The sequence below is a fragment of the Theobroma cacao genome, chromosome 1, assembly GCF_000208745.1.
Source record: "Theobroma cacao cultivar B97-61/B2 chromosome 1, Criollo_cocoa_genome_V2, whole genome shotgun sequence".
Lineage (NCBI taxonomy): Eukaryota > Viridiplantae > Streptophyta > Magnoliopsida > Malvales > Malvaceae > Theobroma > Theobroma cacao.
Window position 1 is genome coordinate 7934449 of NC_030850.1, and position 18996 is coordinate 7953444.

At 36.0% G+C, this 18996-nt stretch overlaps 3 protein-coding genes across 3 annotated transcripts; 2 read left to right on the forward strand and 1 right to left on the reverse strand.

The window, feature by feature from the left end:
- LOC18611940 lies at positions 104–7542 on the forward strand. Its single transcript, XM_007048451.2, has 10 exons — positions 104–680; positions 2581–2678; positions 2783–2828; positions 3112–3194; positions 3272–3336; positions 4160–4221; positions 6599–6658; positions 6886–6918; positions 7050–7115; positions 7202–7542. The coding sequence occupies exons 1-10, from the start codon at positions 237–239 to the stop codon at positions 7244–7246; spliced, it is 1002 nt and encodes a 333-aa protein (XP_007048513.1). The 5' UTR covers positions 104–236; the 3' UTR covers positions 7247–7542.
- Positions 10333–13163, reverse strand: LOC18611942. Its single transcript, XM_018122442.1, has 3 exons — positions 12766–13163; positions 12383–12669; positions 10333–10615 (listed from the first exon to the last, which is right to left on the reverse strand). Exons 1-3 carry the CDS (start codon positions 12829–12831, stop codon positions 10564–10566), a joined length of 405 nt encoding a protein of 134 aa, XP_017977931.1. The 5' UTR covers positions 12832–13163; the 3' UTR covers positions 10333–10563.
- Positions 14484–17004, forward strand: LOC18611943 (putative disease resistance protein RGA3). The gene is made up of 2 exons (XM_018117108.1): positions 14484–15829; positions 15912–17004. The coding sequence occupies exons 1-2, from the start codon at positions 14484–14486 to the stop codon at positions 17002–17004; spliced, it is 2439 nt and encodes an 812-aa protein (XP_017972597.1).

Sequence of the window (18996 nt, forward strand, 5' to 3'; positions counted from 1 at the left end):
CACGACCCATAACCCGATCCAAATTGTCACAACTTGAACGAGCCCAAATTCCAAAATATCTGCGGTTGACATGAAAAAGGGGAGGGTAATAAAGCCGAGGCGACGCCCACATTTATCCATTGCTGTCTGCGCGGGACTCTGCCGCCTTACAAAAGGAGTAAAACCCAATAATACTCTTCACTCTTGGTCATCGTTTCTCAGTTGAGTTTCAAAATTCAGAACCAACAAACAATAACATGGCTTCCTCAATTTCCTTAACATCCACTCCCCCTTCCACCTCCCCTTCTTACCACCATAAAAACCCATTCCCTTCATTTCCAGTCTCAATCCGTATCTCAAGCAACAGCTCTGCCTCTGCACTACTCCCTCTCTGCTTTGCTGCTAAGTCCCAGACGGGTGGACCCGTCAAGAAACGGTCGTCCTCAGTGGCAGGGAATAAGAAGAGGAGGAAGGGGAGAAGCGGGGATGATGATAATTTGAAGGAGCTGAGTTTGAGGGATGTTGAGATTGTGGAAGAAAATGTTGATGATGATGAAGGGTCATCTTCTTCTTCTTCTTCTACTACTGCTACGCATGCTTTAGCTTATCATCCTCCACCGCTGCCCAAACCGCCTGCTGGGTTCGTGGTTGATGATACTGGCAGGGTTCTCATGGCCTCAAACAAGAGAATTGCCACTATGGTGAGTCTTTCTTTTTGAAACTCTTGGTTGTTACTTCTATTCCTTAGCTAAAGGTTCGTTTATTGATTTTGCAGCTTCTTTGTTTCCGAAAGTGAAAAGCAGAAAACATAAAAAGTAATAATACTATAATGATATTTAGTTTTGATTTTTTTAAAAAAAAAAATTAGAATTGTAAATTTTTGAGCCGAAAATGCATATCTTTAGTTTTATATAGATTAATTATGCTAGAAATAACTACTCCTTGTAGAATATTGTATAATATTAGACTTGTCTAAGCATTAAGGAAAAGCTTCTCTTTTTCACATGTAAACATGATATATGGGGTAAATCAATCATAGATATTTCAAGAAGTGGAGTAGTATTCGGGTAGATGACTTAGTGTTGTTAAATTTTGTTATCATCCACATGCTTCTATCACTAGGAATTTATATAACAATTCACTGACGTTGACATATGAAGCTTTTCTCATAACCAGAGAAGCTGCCTTGGATTTTTGAAGTTACTTGTTGATGATTGACCAGCTTGGCTATATGTGGTTATGGTTGTAAACAAGTTGAGTTGAGCCCAACCTAGCACCATTACTTGAGTTTGGCTTACATGCTGAACACAAAGAGGTGTAGCTACCGGCGGTCAAGTAAAAAACAGCCGAGAAAAAAGACCAAAATACTCAAGCTTAGTGTTCTTTGGCTGAGCATCCTTGTTGATACGACTCAATATGAGAAAGAGTATGAGTTTGTGTCAGATTACAGCAGGTGCCAGGCAGGGTAGGCAATGCCACCAACTTGGCCAAATCAATGCCCTAACCATAGCATCATGCTTGTAATTGTGTTTTTAATATAGAACAGGAGAGAAAGAGGGAGAAAACAAAAAATTGGAAGAAATCACTAGGAAAGGTGAAGAGATAGAGGAATTTACAGGAGAGAAACAGGTAGAACCAAGGGAGAGGGAAATTTTAAAGTTACTTATTTCCTCCTCTTAGTAATCCATAATCTAACACATAGGTTACACCCTAAGCTCTAATATGTATAAATGTAAACTACTACCTACGTCCCATTTTTATTATCCCTACTTGACTTTCATAGAGTTTAAGAAAAAAACTTTGACTTTGGTATATTTTATATTAAAGCTTAATTTTTTTGAAAAAAAAATTGGTGCTCCATGGTTTTTAATTCCAAAAAGTAAAAAAAAAAATCCTGACAAATAATTGCGGAATATAGGAAAAATTAGAGTATTAGGTGTTCTGAACAGGAAAGAGGACATAGTTTTGGGACATACCAAAAAGATGGGCAAAGAAAATGGGATAGAGGAAATATTAAATATAACCTTAAATACTAGAAATGACAATAAAGCCCTAAAAAGTATAACAAAGTAATTAAATGAAGGCTTAAAAAATTTTAATTCTACAATCAGCCTCTTCTTGTTCTGCATCATTACAACATCAGTTTAACTGCAGCTTAATTGCAGCTGTGTGATAGCAGCTGTGATGTTTAGTGGTCAAATCTAGCCAAGTCCTTTGATTACGTAAAAGGCTTGACTTATCTCGTTGCTATTTGTGTATCTTGCTCTCCCACTCTGCTCTATCTGATTCCAGTTGTTTTGATCAGACAAGTCACCAAATTTTCAACTATACCTTGACTTACATCTATCTTTGGATTAGAATGTGGCAACAAATCTTTTAAATATAGATGAAAGAGAGGTTAGAGGGGTACAGTAAGTATTTTGGTTTAATGCTCTCCATGCTCTTGCAAGTAAAATAGTCAATGCTTGTCATAAATTTTTCATAACTTGTTCTACATGAGTGATTTTCTTGCTATTTCTTTGTTCTAGTAAACAGGGTAAGTACTTCGTTTCTTTTCATTTTTAAATTTAGTTAAAGAAATTCTAAAGAAATTATGGACAGGTTGATTCTGCCAACAACAATCCATTAGAGTGTGTTATAAGGAGGGTATTCGAAAGTTCTCGGGGGGATGAATGTATGCTGCTCTGCCCAGTTGACACGTATGTATTGTTGCTGCTCTAATGTGGCTGTGTAATTCATAAGAAAAATATTTGACATTAATTATTTTTTGTTCTGGTATTTGATAAGAGTTTGGTTTCTGCAGGCCTGTTCAGATATTAAAGAGCACAAATATTGATGGATGGTCAGCTGTATGTTTCCTCTTCCACATTGGTTTTTATTATTGCTTGAATCTTTCAGACTTAATTTGTAATTGAACTATATAATTTTTCCCATGTAAGAATTATTCTAATAATTTTTCAATTTATTTTTTAATAGCCATTGAAGTGACTTTTGAGTATGTAGAATTCATTAATTGTTGTTGCTATATTATAGAAGTGAAAATCCCATCTCATCCATAGAAAGAACTATATTCTTTCCCTCATCCCAGGGACAACAGCCTAATTAACCAACCTACATGCTTCTTTGTTTCAGGTCAGTGATGAAGAAGTTGAAGCTATTCTTCCTACAGCTGCATATGCTCTTGCAAAAATACATATGCATCTGGTCCATAGTGGGTATGTTCATAAAATTAGTATAGCTTGTTTCTCGATTTCTTGATAGTATATATTCCAATATCTTTGTGTTGCATCAGATTCTGTTACACAGCTCGGGGAGGATTTTGCTACTCAGAAGATGACATCTTTGATTTCCGCTCAGGCAATCTCTTCCTCTCATTGCTTTATGCTTTTGAGTTATTTTGGCTCTTATGATTTTCCATCATTAGGGTTGACTGGACATTCTTTAAAGTTAATGTCATGCAGACTTCTCTGAACTTTAAATGTAGGGTGAACTTTAGAAATCTGCCTATGCAGATTCTGTGGCAGTGTCAAAAGTGAAAAGTACTTTTCAGGTTTTGGAATTGTAGAGAATCTAATTGTGACTGAAGCAATAGCTTCAAAGTTGCTGAATCTTACATCTGAAAGGAGTATCCAAGTTTGAAGCTTCCTCTTCCCCAATATAACCATATATAAAGAGAAAAAAATATTGAAATTACTCCTTGTGTCCTTGTGGGTGAAGGGAAAGGCAAAGAGAGGTAGAGGTAGGGCATTCTGATTATCCTTTTTTGGAACTAAAAGGCAAGTGAATGGTAGCAGCACCTTACCACTCATTTCCCCCTCCTTTTTCTTCCACTGATTTGCAGAAAATTGGGGAAGAAGATTCCTCTTTTAATGAAGCTTTCTGATCTCCAGATGCCATCCTGACGATTAATTTTCTCTCATCTTATCAATTCCTCTCCTTTATAGAGTCTAAGCATTATTGTGGACAGGTTGCTTCGTAGAATTGGGTTAGAAATTATTTGGCGTTAGGATTCAAGAGTATGAAGAAAGGGGTTAGGCTTAGGGTCTGGGTCTGCTGCTCATTTTAGACAATAGTGATTTGCTTTCTTTAGTTTTCCCTGTATCTTCTGACACTGTCCAATACTTATTATGTATCTGTTGTGTGATATGATATTTTTATGCTTGGTGTTTAAATTTTGCAGATGATGGTCAAGATATAGATGGCCTGCCAACTGAAGGCATAGAAATTACGTGCTTCCATCTGGTAATAACCCTCAATTTTCTATGCATTTCAAAGTTTCATCTGAAGTTGAAGTGGCTTGCATAAGTGTCTTCAAAGATCTGCACTGCTGCATCTACATCATGATTAAGAATTTTTAAACTCTATTTTGTTGGCTAATTTGCCCTTTATGTTTAAATGATAATCTTGTGATTCATAATAGTCAAAGCTGTAGGTAAAAATTGATTTTCTATTTTATTGGCAATCTCATATGATGTAGGGAACATGGAGGTGTAAAAATTGAACATCTGATAATCTGGAAACTCAATAACAGTGAAATTGTCAGGGACAATTTAGGGATTTATATTCTGACTATTTGGCTCCAACCATATAGAGCTTGTGATGTAGAACAATTAAACTCAAATCTCAAACTAAGTTTCCAAGAAAATAGTCTGAAACTCAATTTCAAAATCTCAAATCTGCAGTCACACAATAAAACAAATTCCACCAAATAAATAAAGAAAATTGCAATAAAATAAATCCAAGAAAGCCCAAATAAAAAAATAAAACTATTTTCTCATTTTGCACCCAGTGTAAACATTTTTCCAAAATTTGGAAGGTTGGTCCTCTATCAACATGTTTCCTATTCCCTCATATCTGCTTAAAAATCATTGGCCATCATGTGCTTTTCCTGCTGAATAACATTGTTGTAATCTTCCTGTCACTTTTATCATTTTCATTTTGGAGCAAAGCTGTCTTCACTTTTGCTAAATCTGCTTTGCTCTGTGATGCATTGGTATAACTTTGTATTTTTCTTTATTGTAGCCATTTCTAGCTTGTTACGATGTCATTTGTTTCTAGTATTATTATCCTAGTGCCTTATCTATTTATTCAACCAAATGTTAAGGGCCACTTCTTTGTATTTTCAAATAAAGGTGCCTCTTTTAATGGCTGATAGCACTCTTTGTATTTCCTCTTTCACCGCTTAGTCTGTGTTCATAGATATTTGTAACTCACAGTCCTGTCAGGGAAATTGTGAGTGGTCATGTCATATCCTAGGAATATTAGTGACACATCAGCATATGCTGGATATATTCCTTGCCTTGGGAAATAAAAGTTATATTGCACGTTGAAACTCTATCCATGCTTTTTGTAAACCTCCTTGTTGATCCATTTGTGGGAGAAATATTGCTGAGTATTTTATGAGTTTATTATTTTTAAGGTTTGGGAGTTAGATCCTTATATTTTTAATTTAGTGTTTAGTTCTTTTTTAATGCCCATGCTTAGCCTTTGCTTAGTAGGGTTGCATCTTCGTTTGGGTATTTTGAGCAAACCTTATACTTATAAATGATAATTAGGCTTTTATTCTTCTTTTTTTTAATTTTTTGGTGGCAGTAACTCTTGCTCATAAAAGATTGACTGTTTTATCATCATTTTCCTACCCTATCTTGACTTGAATCGCTGTTAAAATTTGATGCTTTATGTAAGAGCGGTGTTGACTTGATATGTATTTGGTCACACCCTATGGCCTATAATATCGTAGTTATGGTTTTAAAGCCCACAGAGATGCTTCTAAAAGCACTTTATACTGCAATTTATTGAATATATTTTCCATGCTCATGCTTACCTTTTGCATACAAGTGTTGCATCCTCTTTTGGGTATTTTGAGAAAACCTTTTCCTTATCAATGATAATTAGATTGTTTTTCCTTTTTTTCTGTTTCTTTTGTATTTTTTTTCTTACGAACTCTTGGAAGATTGGGTGTGTTAGCATCATTTTCTTACCCTTTGTTGGCTTGAAGTTGCTGTTGACAGTTGATGCTTTCTGTTAAGAGAGTGATGCAGACTTGATATATATTGGGAAGGTTCTGATGCCTTGTGACCTAGAATATTGTACTTATTCTTTTAACTCCCACTCATGGAATAAGATAAAATGCATGTATCTTGCTGCGGTTGATTATCTTTTTCTTTTCCTGATAAGTTACTGCCCATTATAAGTTAGCATTTAAAAGTTACACATATTATAGTAATTGGAAGTTCTCTCTGTAGAAGATAGTTGTTCGAGATTGAGGTGGGAAGGGGGGGGGGGGGGGGGGGTGTGGGGGTGGTTGAGATTTAATCTCTTCAAAGTGGAATGCTGTATCACTAATTCTAGATAGAGGGCATCTACTTAGAAGCTATGGGAATGAAATGTGCTATTGAACCTCGCTTTTTTTTTTTTAAAATGGAATTCCATTAAAGATTCTTTAGTAATCTTATTTAAGGTCCATCTATGGATTCGGAAAGAGTTTTTGCCACATATACAGTAAAAAAAGTTTTGGCTATGTGAAAATGTGGACATTTGAACGGAGGTGTATGTAACATAGTCATCATTATTATCATTTAATTTGACACTTCTTGCCAAATCTTGATTTTCTATGCAGGATGGTTCACATTACATGATTTATACACCCTCTGATCCACTTCTATTCGTTGCTGTCAAGGTAACTATAAGTATCCTTGAAGGAATTACTGTTTCAGACTTGGAATGTGGTTGGACTTCCAGTTTTTGATTGAATTATATGCTAATGTGTCTAAATTCGGGACTTTAAAAGCATGTCTACAAGCTAATAGCTTGAGAACTACTTAAAGGGGAATAAAAAAGAGAAGGAAATATTATGAAGATTACAGTGAAGTAGGAAGCTCATAAAGCTGGTTTCATTTTCTGCAGGATCAGAATGGAATGCTGCAAATTGCTGATGACGTAAGCAACATTTTCATTTTAAAAATATCCAAGTTTTTTCTTTTACTGCATTCTCTATTCCTGTAGATTATAACAAAATGAAAAATAGTGTTATATATTCATTCTTTTAAGTTGTGTGTATGCACTAACAGGATCTCCTGGAGGACCCTGCTATCATGAGTGCCATTGATGAAGAAACTGAGTTCAACGCCTTGGTGGTATGTCATGCTACTAACTACCTTGTTGTCAATCTGCTGCTGAAATGACCTAATGCTTGTTCTGGCTTTTATTCCCATTTTTGCAGGAAGAAGAAGCTGCACTTCTTGAATCATTGCTAGGTGAAAGATGAGCAGGTCGCTCACATCAACTTTTATAAGTTGCCCAAACTGTGCTTCTTTGGAAGTGGCCCATGAATTGTAACTTACTATGCCTACCCTTAAAAAATTCCACCCACTCATTTTCCAAGAAAATTGGAAGTGAGAGGGGAGTAACAAGATTGAGAAAGTGTAAATGATAAATTTTGTCTAAATTCCGATGATGTATAATTCAATAGTGAATTAAGAAGGTGATCTTCCATTTAGTACAATCAAGGATCCCAACCTGTCATTTTGATACAATTAAAGGCATATCTACAACTGTGTGATACAGGTGCTGTGATAGATATTATTAAGTAATTTCTACAAAAAATAATTTCAAATTTATGTACAATTTTTTTCTTTTTCTCAATCAAGTTGTGAATTTGTTAAGGATAAATATTCGTTGCAGAGTAAGATGCATAGTCAAAATGTGAAGCTAACACCAGCCAGGATACCACATCTCTACAACACTGGAAGCAAATCCCCTTTAATCCCAGGAATTACAGCTATAGGAGTTCCTACACTGCAAAATAACTTGGCTGGAAAAATATAGGTCGTATTTACCCTACTCAGCAAACAGGTACAGTTCAACCGTCAGGGATGACAGCAAGAACAGACGACCCACAACCTCCCGATATGGCAGCAATATTCACACACTGAAACATGATGAAGATGATGGCAGTTTCAATGATAGAAATCCCTTCTGGAATGGCAATTCTACCCAGCAGGGAGGTAATAGTGACGGCAAATAATAGGATCAGCTAGGTTTTTCTAGCAAGGTTTTTCCTTTGGGTCCATAAGCAAAGCTTCAACTGCTGCAAATGGAAGGCTATCGTTGGCGATGAAAAGGGAAGAGGGGCGTTTGTTGGCAGAGGAGGTTTAAATGGAGACCATGAAGGAGAGAAAAGAGATTGTACAGTTTTAGCTGGAATCATGGCTCCTGGGGATTGTCCACGGAGGAGGTTTAGTGATTTTGTGTGTTTTTTTCTTTATATATATATATATATATATATATATATATATATATATTGTGGAATAAATAGGAATTTAATAGGTCAAGAAACTCCTAAATTGTCAGCTGATGGAGACTCAACAATATGCAATTCCAACAATAGATCTTCATGACCATTCAATCGACATACTAATAGCTTCACATAAATGTGAATAAGACTGCAGTTCCAGTCTCCATTAGTCAACTCCTTAATATCTCATAGCAAACAGGCATTCGGATCCAACATTGAATTATTATGCTCAATCTTCTGCAGGGCTAAAAGAGAATCAGATTCAACATGAACAGCCCTGTAACCCTTGTCCCAACAGAGCTTTTGTCCTTGATATATACCCCACAGCTCTGCAGGAGATGCCAAGTTTGAAAATAAATCCTACCATCCAATTCCCATTCGCATCACGTGATATACCTCCAGCGGCAGCCAAACCCGGGAGTTCTTTTGCGCTGCCATCTATATTTATCTTCACATAGGGACTTCTCGGCTGCTTCCAAGAGATAAAATACCTGTTGCCATCCATTACTCGGCCACTTGAAATTGTCATCAAATTTACTTAAATTCCTCCAGTACCATAGGAACCACAGTGCATGGATGAAGAACTTAATCCAAGGAAGATTTTCATAATTCACAGTATTAGATATATTATCTAAAACCCAGCCTTTTGATTTCTTACGAAAGAAATCTTCCTCAGTACTACATTGTAACCAAAACAGTTTTAGCTGGTCTGCAGTCCCTGAGAGCATGGGAAATGTCTTCCACACATGCACCACATCCAAAGCATGCTGCAGAAGAGCCCAGACTTCTAAAAATTAACCAATCAGCAGTGGGCAAGGATTCATGGAGGACTCTCCATAGAAACACACGAGCGTTTCTTGGACTCGTTAGCCCCCATAGTTGATTCCAGAAACTGGCAATAGGGGTTTCCTTATCCATTTGCACCTCATATGCAGTTTTCACCGAAAACATTCCACTACTCGTTAATCTCCAGTAACTCACATCTTCCTCAACAGTGCATGAATATATCTAGGTATAGAATACGTCCAGTACAATGTTTTTGGGTCTATAATCAACTGAATGAATTCTGGGGTCAAAAAACCAAAAAAGACGTAAATGAAATTTAGAACCCTTTAATTTCAATTTTTTTACCAGTGACAATAGACCCAAAAAAAAAATCCTTACGAAGGCGATGGAGTTGCTGGTGACAGACAGGATAAATCTGGCATACAAACAATGGTGGCAACTTTTATGCTTCCATAATCATTCCCTTATTGCGATCCAGAACTCTCCTCCGTTTGTTATTTTTTTTTAATATGTAATATATAGTAAAAATGGTACATTCTTCCTCCACCAGTTCATCTCTGCTATGGAATCCACAATAAACGTACACAGCAATCATCACTCATCCAGCAAGCAACTAAGTTACCATCCATCCTAGGACAGGTCATTTCAGGATGAGGTTTTCTAATTTTTAACTTGTCCCACAAATTCTCGTAGATAGAAGAATCCAGTGACTACCACTGGAATGGATAGTAAGGACCCCAGATAGGAGAATGTTTTCCAATGGACTGCAACTATCCATCTACCTACCTGGCTCATCCATAACTAAAGAATAACCTTTGCAAAACCGTCCAAGCCAGAGCTGCCTCAGTCCTCCATTCTAGTATCAGCAAACTGAAATACTACCAATATAGCAATAAAGTTTCAAGCCGACATCTTTAACTAGAGCACTCTCTGTGTAATGGATCAGCCACCAGGTGTAGATGAAACACAAAAGGGACCACGTAAAAGGTAAGAAGAAGAAAAATCAGATACGGGCGTAAAAGACACCCCTCGTAGGCAGGTTCCTCAGTCAGGTCTTCTCCAATGAAAGAAAAGTCAACAGAATCTCACCACTCATTTCTTTTTTCATTTTGTTATGGCAAAAGAAAAAGTGAAGAATCCCGTGGGAATTCACGGACACAAGAGGTTATATAAACAGATACCTATCTTATTAATTTTAGCCTAAAGTGTCCATGCTAACATAACAAACAAATACATTGCACAAATGAGAAGCACAAATTTGCTGATCGGGGTGGCACCATTAATAAAATTATCTAATAGAACCTTATAGATTGCATAAAGAAGTTCATACCAAACTAAAGAGAGTAATTATCACATAAAATACCCAACATGGAACAAACTAAAGAAAGTAAACATAAGTTCATAACAACAAACCCCAATGCTAAAAGACAGCAACCACTTTAAAAACACACTAAATTCCATGCTTAATATTTCTACCAGCAGAAGAAGTTCCTCCTTGCAGCTCAATTGTCGCCTGAAGCTTGCCTTTCCTCATCCTCTCTTCCTACTATTTCACTGCAAACCAGCAAAGAAATTGTCAAGTGCTACAAGCATCATTTACACCCAGAAATATAATAGTAAATCTGGTTTATAGTAAAAGGCCACTTCCAGGCTATCTACAATATGGATGTCTCTGAATTGATTCAATGAACTGTAGTTGAGGCTTCACTAACTGTATATTTAGTAAAAGGAAGGAAAGAGAGGCTAACTGCTCCACGAGAAAAGAATCTAATCAAATATAATATTTCTACAGACAAAAGAATTCATAAAGGTACTTGACTGAATCAAGCAACTGTAATACTCAATTCTCTTTTTCTTCTAGTTTCATTCTATACTACCAAACAACTTAAAACTATTTTGTTCAATCCCACTTTATAAAGGACAACAGAAAATAAAACTAGATTAATGCCTGTTTGCTTAAATACCAAAGCAAAATAGAGTTGGTGAAATTATCAAGTCATTAATCAAATTACGTGTCAAACAACTTTTGAAATAATCTTCCTTTCAGGAAGTAAAATTTTAATCAAAATTAAAACCTAAGCCAAATCAAATTATCAGCAGGTCCATATTCTAGTGTTTAGTACTTGGAATTGCCTGGGATATTTAGCAAGATCTAGATTCATGCATCTTAGAGAAAAGAATCCTAGAGCTCCCTGGCATAAACTTCTATGAAAACACTGTTATATTTCAAGGTTGGCAATCCTGCACAGGATTGCAACTCTAGATAAGTTATGTTCATAGGGCATTTCAATTTATTCCAATCTTATTACTTTTGTAGCAATGCAAAAGAATCTAGATCATATATAGTCTTTTTTTTTCACATCTAGCTACTAAAAGGAGGTTTGCTTTTATGTCTTTCTCTGCAAGCCTCTCAAATTAACAGAATGGTAGGTTATTCAAATTATGACCTTCGGGCAAATGGCGACATAAGAGGGTATAGTTTTGCTGCCACTGTTTCAAGGGTTGGTTGGTCCAGTTACACTTACGAAGTTTGGAAAGAAAGGAACTCTAGAAAGCACTATAACAATTGCTGCTACTGTTTCAAGGTTGGTTGGTACAGTTACACATACGAAGTTTGGAAAGACAGGAACTCCTGGAAGCACTATAACAATTGCTGCCACTGTTTCAAGGGTTGGTTGGTCGAGTTACACTTAAGAAGTTTCATACAAAATGATGTTCATGCAAGGCTTAATTCTAAATCAGAGCTTGCTAAGAAGCAAATAAATGAAAGAATTTCCTAGCAGTAATGTCTCAATGCAAAAAATCTTAAATCTATATTGGTTTAACTTTGTTTCTTCAGTAACAAGTTATCTAGCTTCTTTGGATGGTAAAATTTCCATTCAGCAAACTTAGACACAATCACCATAGAAAAATTCGAACTTCAAGGCTAATTTGCATAACCATCCCTTATATTCAATTAATGGTCATGAACAAAGCAAGTCTAAATCATCATCGAGAAAAAAAAAGAGCATTTCTGTTACACCTCTATTTGCTTGTCACAAGTTGCTTACAAGCTAAATGATTAAAATGTAACACAATTGTTCCAGGTAAAAAATATAATCATACGCTTTTATTTATATATAAAAAAGTTTCGCTTTAAATTTTTAATTATTCAAAATTAATAGTATTTGCTTTGCTCCCAAAGCGCATTTTTTTGCCTTTTTCTTAATTGTAAAGCAAAAAGCAAGTGAAAAAAGCAACAACCAATAAACAACGAAACGGAGGCCAAATTAAGCGTAAACAAACATTGAGAGTAAACATATTGAGGGGAAAAAGAAGTACCGAAGCAAGTGAGTGAAATTGGCAGCAGTGGCTAGGTCACCCTGTTCCCTAGCTTTCAAAATTCGGAACATAAGAACCAGCTTGATTTGGGTCCGGGCACTTTTCTGGATAATGAGTCTTGTTTCCCTCTTCAATTCCTCACACTCACTTTCAATCGCTTCAAATTTTTCCCTCACTTGCCTTTGCCCTTCTCTTATATTCTTCTGTTCATCGCTGATTTCCTCCATCTCCACTTTCAGCTTCTCAAACCTTTCTTGCATGTCCTTCATCCCACTCTTCTTCTTTTTCTACGTAGAAAAAAAAATCGAAATTGTTAAATCCTTGGTCAAAACAATCCGGAAAAAAATAATAATTAAAAGATTAAGAAAAACAAAATCAATTACATTCTTGCATTGCAATTTGGAACGTTTGTTGTTGCTAAAACGACCTCGCAAACAGAAGGGAGCCATTGCCTACTCTCGAATTCCTTTGCCCCAACCCTACTTCCGATTCCAATTATAGGGAACTGTTTGATATTAGAGACTGAGAGGCCGATTTATTTATAATAAGAAACCTAAATTCATAGACGCGAGTCATAACTGCATAACTGCAAGAGAGACGAGAGATCGCGCGACTCTTTGCAAATAACGCTAATCGTCACAAGTTATCGTGCGAAATAGCGCTACCTTTATTTTTTTCCCATTTTAGTAAAACTTCTTCGACGCGTGTTTATTTGGTTTCTAATTTTAAGAGCGGTTTATTGTTTCGTTTCGTCTTCAACTTCTTCTTAACAAAAAACGTTCGAAGCATTGAATTCAGTCTCCCTCGAAACTATCGAGCATCGCCAGTGTTTGACGCGATAGGCTGCATGAGTCATAGCGTGAGGCTTACGTTTCCCCTTTTGGTGAAACACGCCGGTTGGTCCCCCAAGTTTGGGATATTCCCACTTTGACACCCCCAAGTTCTAAGACCTTCATTTTCGTTGTTAACGTTAATTTGAACATGTACTATCATCGCGTGGCAATCCTCTTTCCAAATTGTCTAGTCTCGCATTAAGATTAACGATTCCTATGTGAAGACAATTTTTAATAAATATGAATTTGAATTTATTCATTCTGTAAGTGATAAATTAGCCGAATTAGTTCTTAAAAGCAATTACTATATATATTTGTATGAAGAATATTTGTTTTTATGTTGCATAAACTAGTGTTTAGGAAAGAGATTGGATGTGTAATTATATTCAATTATTGGGAATGAAATTTTTTTTTAATTTTATAAGATTGACATATGTAAATTATATTGACATAACACGTAAAAGTGTTCATGGGTTGGATTAGGCTCATTAACATCATACATATATATATTAAATGTATTTTAATATTTTTAAATATACAATAATAATTATCAATTAAATATAATAATATCTCATCTCAGGCTGAATTGGACTCAAGCTTAACAAAGACTAGCAAGCTTAATGGATAGTACCCGGATCATGGACAGGGCTACTGAACGTGGAATTAAAAAATTCCATTAGGAATGTATATATTATATACATATTTATTGTGTTGACGGGGAAGACTGTCGCGGTCTTATTGGATTTGTTAGTCTTAGGACAAGATTAAAGCAAAGAATAGCCTAAAGATTAAAACAAGATTAAAGCAAAGCATAACCCAAACAAGAACAAAAGATAATTAAAGCAAAGAATATATGCCTTGCTTTTGACTTTTTTTTTCCATGCGCAAGGGACTTTCATCTCTGTTGCCGGCTTTGGTCACTTTCAATATAGATGTGGAGAGTTATATAATATATGGTGTAGGGAGAACAAAGTGCATGGAAATTGTTACTATATATAGTAGTAATTCGTTTTTCGTTTAATAGAGTAAAATAATATTACTTCTCTATTAAAACTGGAATATGTACTTGAAGTGTATGAGTTGGTCTCCTTTGAAAATATTACACGCAAGCAAGCAAGCTTAGTTATTATACAGTATGCTGGTTTGCTAATTAGTACGTGCTAGCTTTTGTTTTTTCCTCAGGCCTACCATTTCCACATCCCAAACACCTAAACAGCATATTTCTGAGAAAATATTGATTCAATTCAAGCCCTTCCTTGCCAAAGATAATGGATTCCTTTGCCTCGAGTATTGTGACAAGTATCTTGGCGAAAGTAGGGACATCTGCTTACCAGCATATTATCTCTGCATGGGGCATTGAAGATGAAATGAGGAAGTTGAGAAACACTTTAGAAGAAATCCAAGCTGTGCTCAATGATGCTGAGGAGAGGCAGGTGAAAGACGAGGAGCAGGAACTGAGGATTTGGTTGCGAAGATTTAAGGATGTCCTGCACAACGTGGAAGATGTGTTGGATGATTTTGAGATTCAAGATTTGCAGACAAAGATGCTGGTGGATCGTGGGACTACTCTAAATAAGGTACGCAACTTCTTTTCATCCTCCAACTCCCTTGCTTTTCGCTTCAAGACGAGTCAAAAAATAGAGAAAATATGGGAGAGGTTGGATGAAATTAAAACCAGCAAAGACAGATTGAAACTCTCCAAGGCACCCAAAAAGGAGACTGGCATCCAAAGGGCCAGGGAGACCCACTCCTATGTGGATGCTCCTGCTGTCACTGGGAGAGATGATGATAAAGAAAATATCATTCAAAGTTTGCTGCAGCCGGATGATCATGATCGTAGTTATAATAATGTCTCTGTTATCTCAATAGTTGGATTAGGAGGTTTAGGGAAGACAACTCTGGCTAAATTGGTGTGCAATGATGAAAGGGTACGTAAGCATTTTGACCTGAATATGTGGGTTTGTGTCTCGGAGGAGTTTGATGTCATAACAATGACAAAAGAAATTCTTAAATCAACAAAGGCAGGTCTGCTAGGTTATGATGAGTCCAATTTCCAGAAGTGGCAAGAGGAGCTACGGCATGCTTTGAAAGATAAAAAGTTTTTACTCGTTTTAGACGATGTATGGAACGATAACCCCAGAAAATGGGAAGAGCTGAATCAATTGCTGATTGGGCGCAGGGGAAGCAAAATCTTGGTGACTACTCGTAGTCAAAAGGTTGTCAAAGCCATGAAATCTCAAGTGAAATATGAGTTAGGCAGCCTTTCCCATGATGATTGTCTTTCTCTGTTCTTGAGATGGGCTTACATTGAAGGACAAAAAGAAAGGCACCAAACCCTGGTAGAAATTGGAAATGAAATTGTGAAAAAATGTAAAGGAAACCCTTTAGCAGCTAAAACTTTAGGGAGCTTGCTTTCCTTGACAACTAATGAAAAAGATTGGCAAAATATCAGGGACAATGAGATATGGGAGTTAGAACAGAAAGAAGATGACATCATGCCTGTACTAAAACTGAGTTACAATCGAATGCCACCATACTTGAGATCATGTTTTGCTTATTGTGCAGTTTTCCCAAAAGATTTCAAATTCAACTCTGTTGATTTGATCCAACTATGGTTGGCGAATGGGCTGATTACACCTTACAAAAACTGAGGTGGAGTATGTTGGCATGCAATACCTCAAAGAGTTATTTGGCAGGTGTTTCTTCGAAGATGTTGAGGAATATGTGTTTGTTTACACGTTCAAAATGCATGACTTAATGCACGATCTTGCACTATCTGTGGCACAGAAGGAATTCTTGACCGTGGACTTCCGCACCAACATTATCCCCGAAAGTGTTCGACATCTGTCACTCTTTAACAGTAATTTATTTCAGCAAAAACTCAAGAAACCCTCACAAAAGAAGTTGAGGAAAACATTGCGAACTATTCTCTGTCCACTTGCAGTGTTAGGATCTATTTGTGAATCTGATGTTGGTAGCTTCATCATGGGCTGCAAGTACTTATGGCTGTTGGATTTAAGTTCCTCGTCTTTCGAGGAGCTCCCAAGCTCCATCGGCCGGTTAAAGCATTTGAGATATTTCAGCCTGTCCGGAAATCACAGAATCAGGAGACTTCCCAATTCGGTTTGCCAGTTGCAGAAGTTGCAAGCATTGGGACTTGTTGGATGTAGAAAGCTTGAAAGGTTACCCAAAGGTGTGAGAAACCTGATTAGCCTTAGATTTCTAGAATTCACAACAAATGAAGAGTTGTTGCCAAATGAAGAAATTGGATGCTTGGATTCTCTTCAAGTTCTCTCCATATCAGGATGCCAATATCTAAGATTTTTGTTCGAGGATATGAAGCAATTAACTGCCCTCCGAACTTTGAGCATCACGGACTGCAACTGGCTTCGGCGTCTTCCATGTTCTGTGAATGATCTGACCGCATTGGAGAACTTGATAATCTCCAACTGTGCAGACCTAGACTTAAAGGGAAAAGAGAATGCCAACCCCAACCAAGATGAAAAGGTGTGTAGCCTTCGATCAATCACAATTACAAAAATGACAACTTTCATGGCTTTGCCTCAATGGCTTCAACGATCGGCCAATACCTTATCGTGCATAATTATTGAAGATTGTCCCAACTTCAAGACATTGCCAGAGTGGTTGAACAATGTCAAGTCACTTCAAAAGCTTCAAATTAAAAGATGTCCCCAATTTCCATATGTGTCAGAGCTGAGCAAACTTGAAATGGGCCTAGTCCCAAAGGTTTATGTTGACGACTTCAAGTTGGAGCCTAGTGAGGGTTGATTTGGTATGGGATCTCCTACCCTTGCATTGCTGCTCGAGCTCCATATACCAAATTTGCTTCCTTTGGCATGAATCTTTGCACTAGTGAAAAGAATTAAAGTTTATTTGATACATTGGTGTCATATATATATTTCATTTTCTATCTTCACGGGATTTTAATATAATCAATCAAATAAAGTATATAATTAATTTTTGAAATTAACCCAAGTACTGAAAAAATGTTTTCAACTCTTACCAGCCATTCATACATGAACCTGATCAAGGAAAAAAAGACTTATTGCTAAGTCAAGTGGCCAAATGAATTGAAACAATATATATATATATTTCATTTTATCATAATTGAACTTTCTTTTGAATTCTAGTAGTTGTTTATCACTTTTGACTAAAATCGACAGGTGTCAGAATTTGTCTAAACAACGATACATTCAAGCTTGAAGGAGCCAGTGGACCGGCCATTGAAAAGGAAAAACGTGTAAATGTATTGTTGCTAGCAATTAAGTATAGTGTCATGTGAAGTTCTAATTAATTGGTATTCAGTTGTTGCCTTGAACTTTTGGCGTTATCAATCAATTTGTGATTCATAACATTTGCTGATATCAAATCACCATGTTTCATGGACCAGCTTTTGCTTTTAATAGGTATTCAACTCCCACTTTAATACAAGTAAAATTAGAAATTACATTGGATAATTCAATAACACATTACTCTTATATAATATTAAAGAGAAATAAATTAACATAAAATTAAATAAAATCCAAACTTGATAAGGTGTGAACTTGAAACAAAATAATTTCAAGAAATACTTACAGTCGAGATGAGAAGACTTGTTTAGCTTTAAAATATGTAAAACAATAGAATAAATCACTTTTACACGTAAAGTTGATACACAGGCAAAAACTAGACAAACTCTTTAGAATAAAAGTTCAAATTTTACTCTAAAAATCAACGATTCGATTTCGATCCGACTCAAATCTAGAGTAAGTCAAAATCCAGATCATAAAAAAATATATATGATCTTATGTTTAATAATTAAAAATTATAAATATAATATAAATTATTATAAAAGGATTAATTACTTAAATAAGAATCAAACCATTACTCAATTTATCAAGTCACGATCAAACTTATTGTTTTATCTGTCGTAAGATCAAACTTTTTTGAGTTTTTACATTTTAACATAAATTTCAACAGAAACACCCCAGTGTACAAAACACAATCGTTAATTATGAAAATTTAATAAATATTAAATGACAATGTAGTTTAATAAGTGGCTATAAATCTATTGTCAAGTTACAAATCACCCACGTGAGCAATTGACCTAAAATTAAACCCAAAGAAGTAAACCAAAACAAATTTAGAAATACGTTAAAGAGTGAAATCATTTTTAATCAATTATAACCTTTGAATATATAGATTAATCGATAAATACAATATTTATGATCCGATCAATAATTGGTTTGTTAAAACTTATTTTATAATAAGTTTGAAAGGATAAGAAGCAATCACTTGAGTTATAATTAAAATGCCCCAAGCTAGAATACACAAGTGATTAAAGTCACTCATACAGTTGAAGTTTGATTGTTAGTTTGGTGTGGAAAATTCAGGGTTCAAAACCCTTACAAATGTCGATCCAATCCTGGGTGGAGGAGCAGGATCAGTTACATTATGGAACATCATCCCTTCGTCATGTCGCTCAACGAGCTGTCGAATCATCTCCACCGATTTGTGACTCAACGAGTAACGTGCCATGGGATCATACAGGTGCTTTCTGCTTTCAACGTCGTTGATAAATCTACTGATTGGTTCCACGAAGGCGTCCACTTCTGCTAGCCAGCTCTCAACTTCAGGGGAAATACTCTTTTTTTCACTTTTGGCTCTGTCAACTTCTTGTCGCAGCATAGCCCGGATTTCGCACAGCCTCGAGATTTCATAATTAAGTCGCTTAACGTAGCCCTTGTAAGAAAACACGTAGCTACAACTTCTCGTGATCGG

What these genes read in the sequence shown, in the direction of transcription:
- LOC18611940 (XM_007048451.2), top strand. Translation starts at nt 237, where the DNA reads ATGGCTTCCTCAATTTCCTTAACATCCACTCCCCCTTCCACCTCCCCT. An exon ending in AAATTACGTGCTTCCATCTG is followed by an intron (nt 4,222 to 6,598) that starts GTAATAACCCTC and finishes TTTTCTATGCAG; the next exon opens with GATGGTTCACATTACATGAT. An exon ending in TGCTGCAAATTGCTGATGAC is followed by an intron (nt 6,919 to 7,049) that starts GTAAGCAACATT and finishes ATGCACTAACAG; the next exon opens with GATCTCCTGGAGGACCCTGC.
- LOC18611942 (XM_018122442.1), bottom strand. Translation starts at nt 12,831, where the DNA reads ATGGCTCCCTTCTGTTTGCGAGGTCGTTTTAGCAACAACAAACGTTCC. An exon ending in CCAAATTGCAATGCAAGAAT is followed by an intron (nt 12,670 to 12,765) that starts GTAATTGATTTT and finishes TTTTCTACGTAG; the next exon opens with AAAAAGAAGAAGAGTGGGAT. An exon ending in AATTTCACTCACTTGCTTCG is followed by an intron (nt 10,616 to 12,382) that starts GTACTTCTTTTT and finishes GCTGGTTTGCAG; the next exon opens with TGAAATAGTAGGAAGAGAGG.
- LOC18611943 (XM_018117108.1), top strand. Translation starts at nt 14,484, where the DNA reads ATGGATTCCTTTGCCTCGAGTATTGTGACAAGTATCTTGGCGAAAGTA. An exon ending in GTTGATTTGATCCAACTATG is followed by an intron (nt 15,830 to 15,911) that starts GTTGGCGAATGG and finishes GTTATTTGGCAG; the next exon opens with GTGTTTCTTCGAAGATGTTG.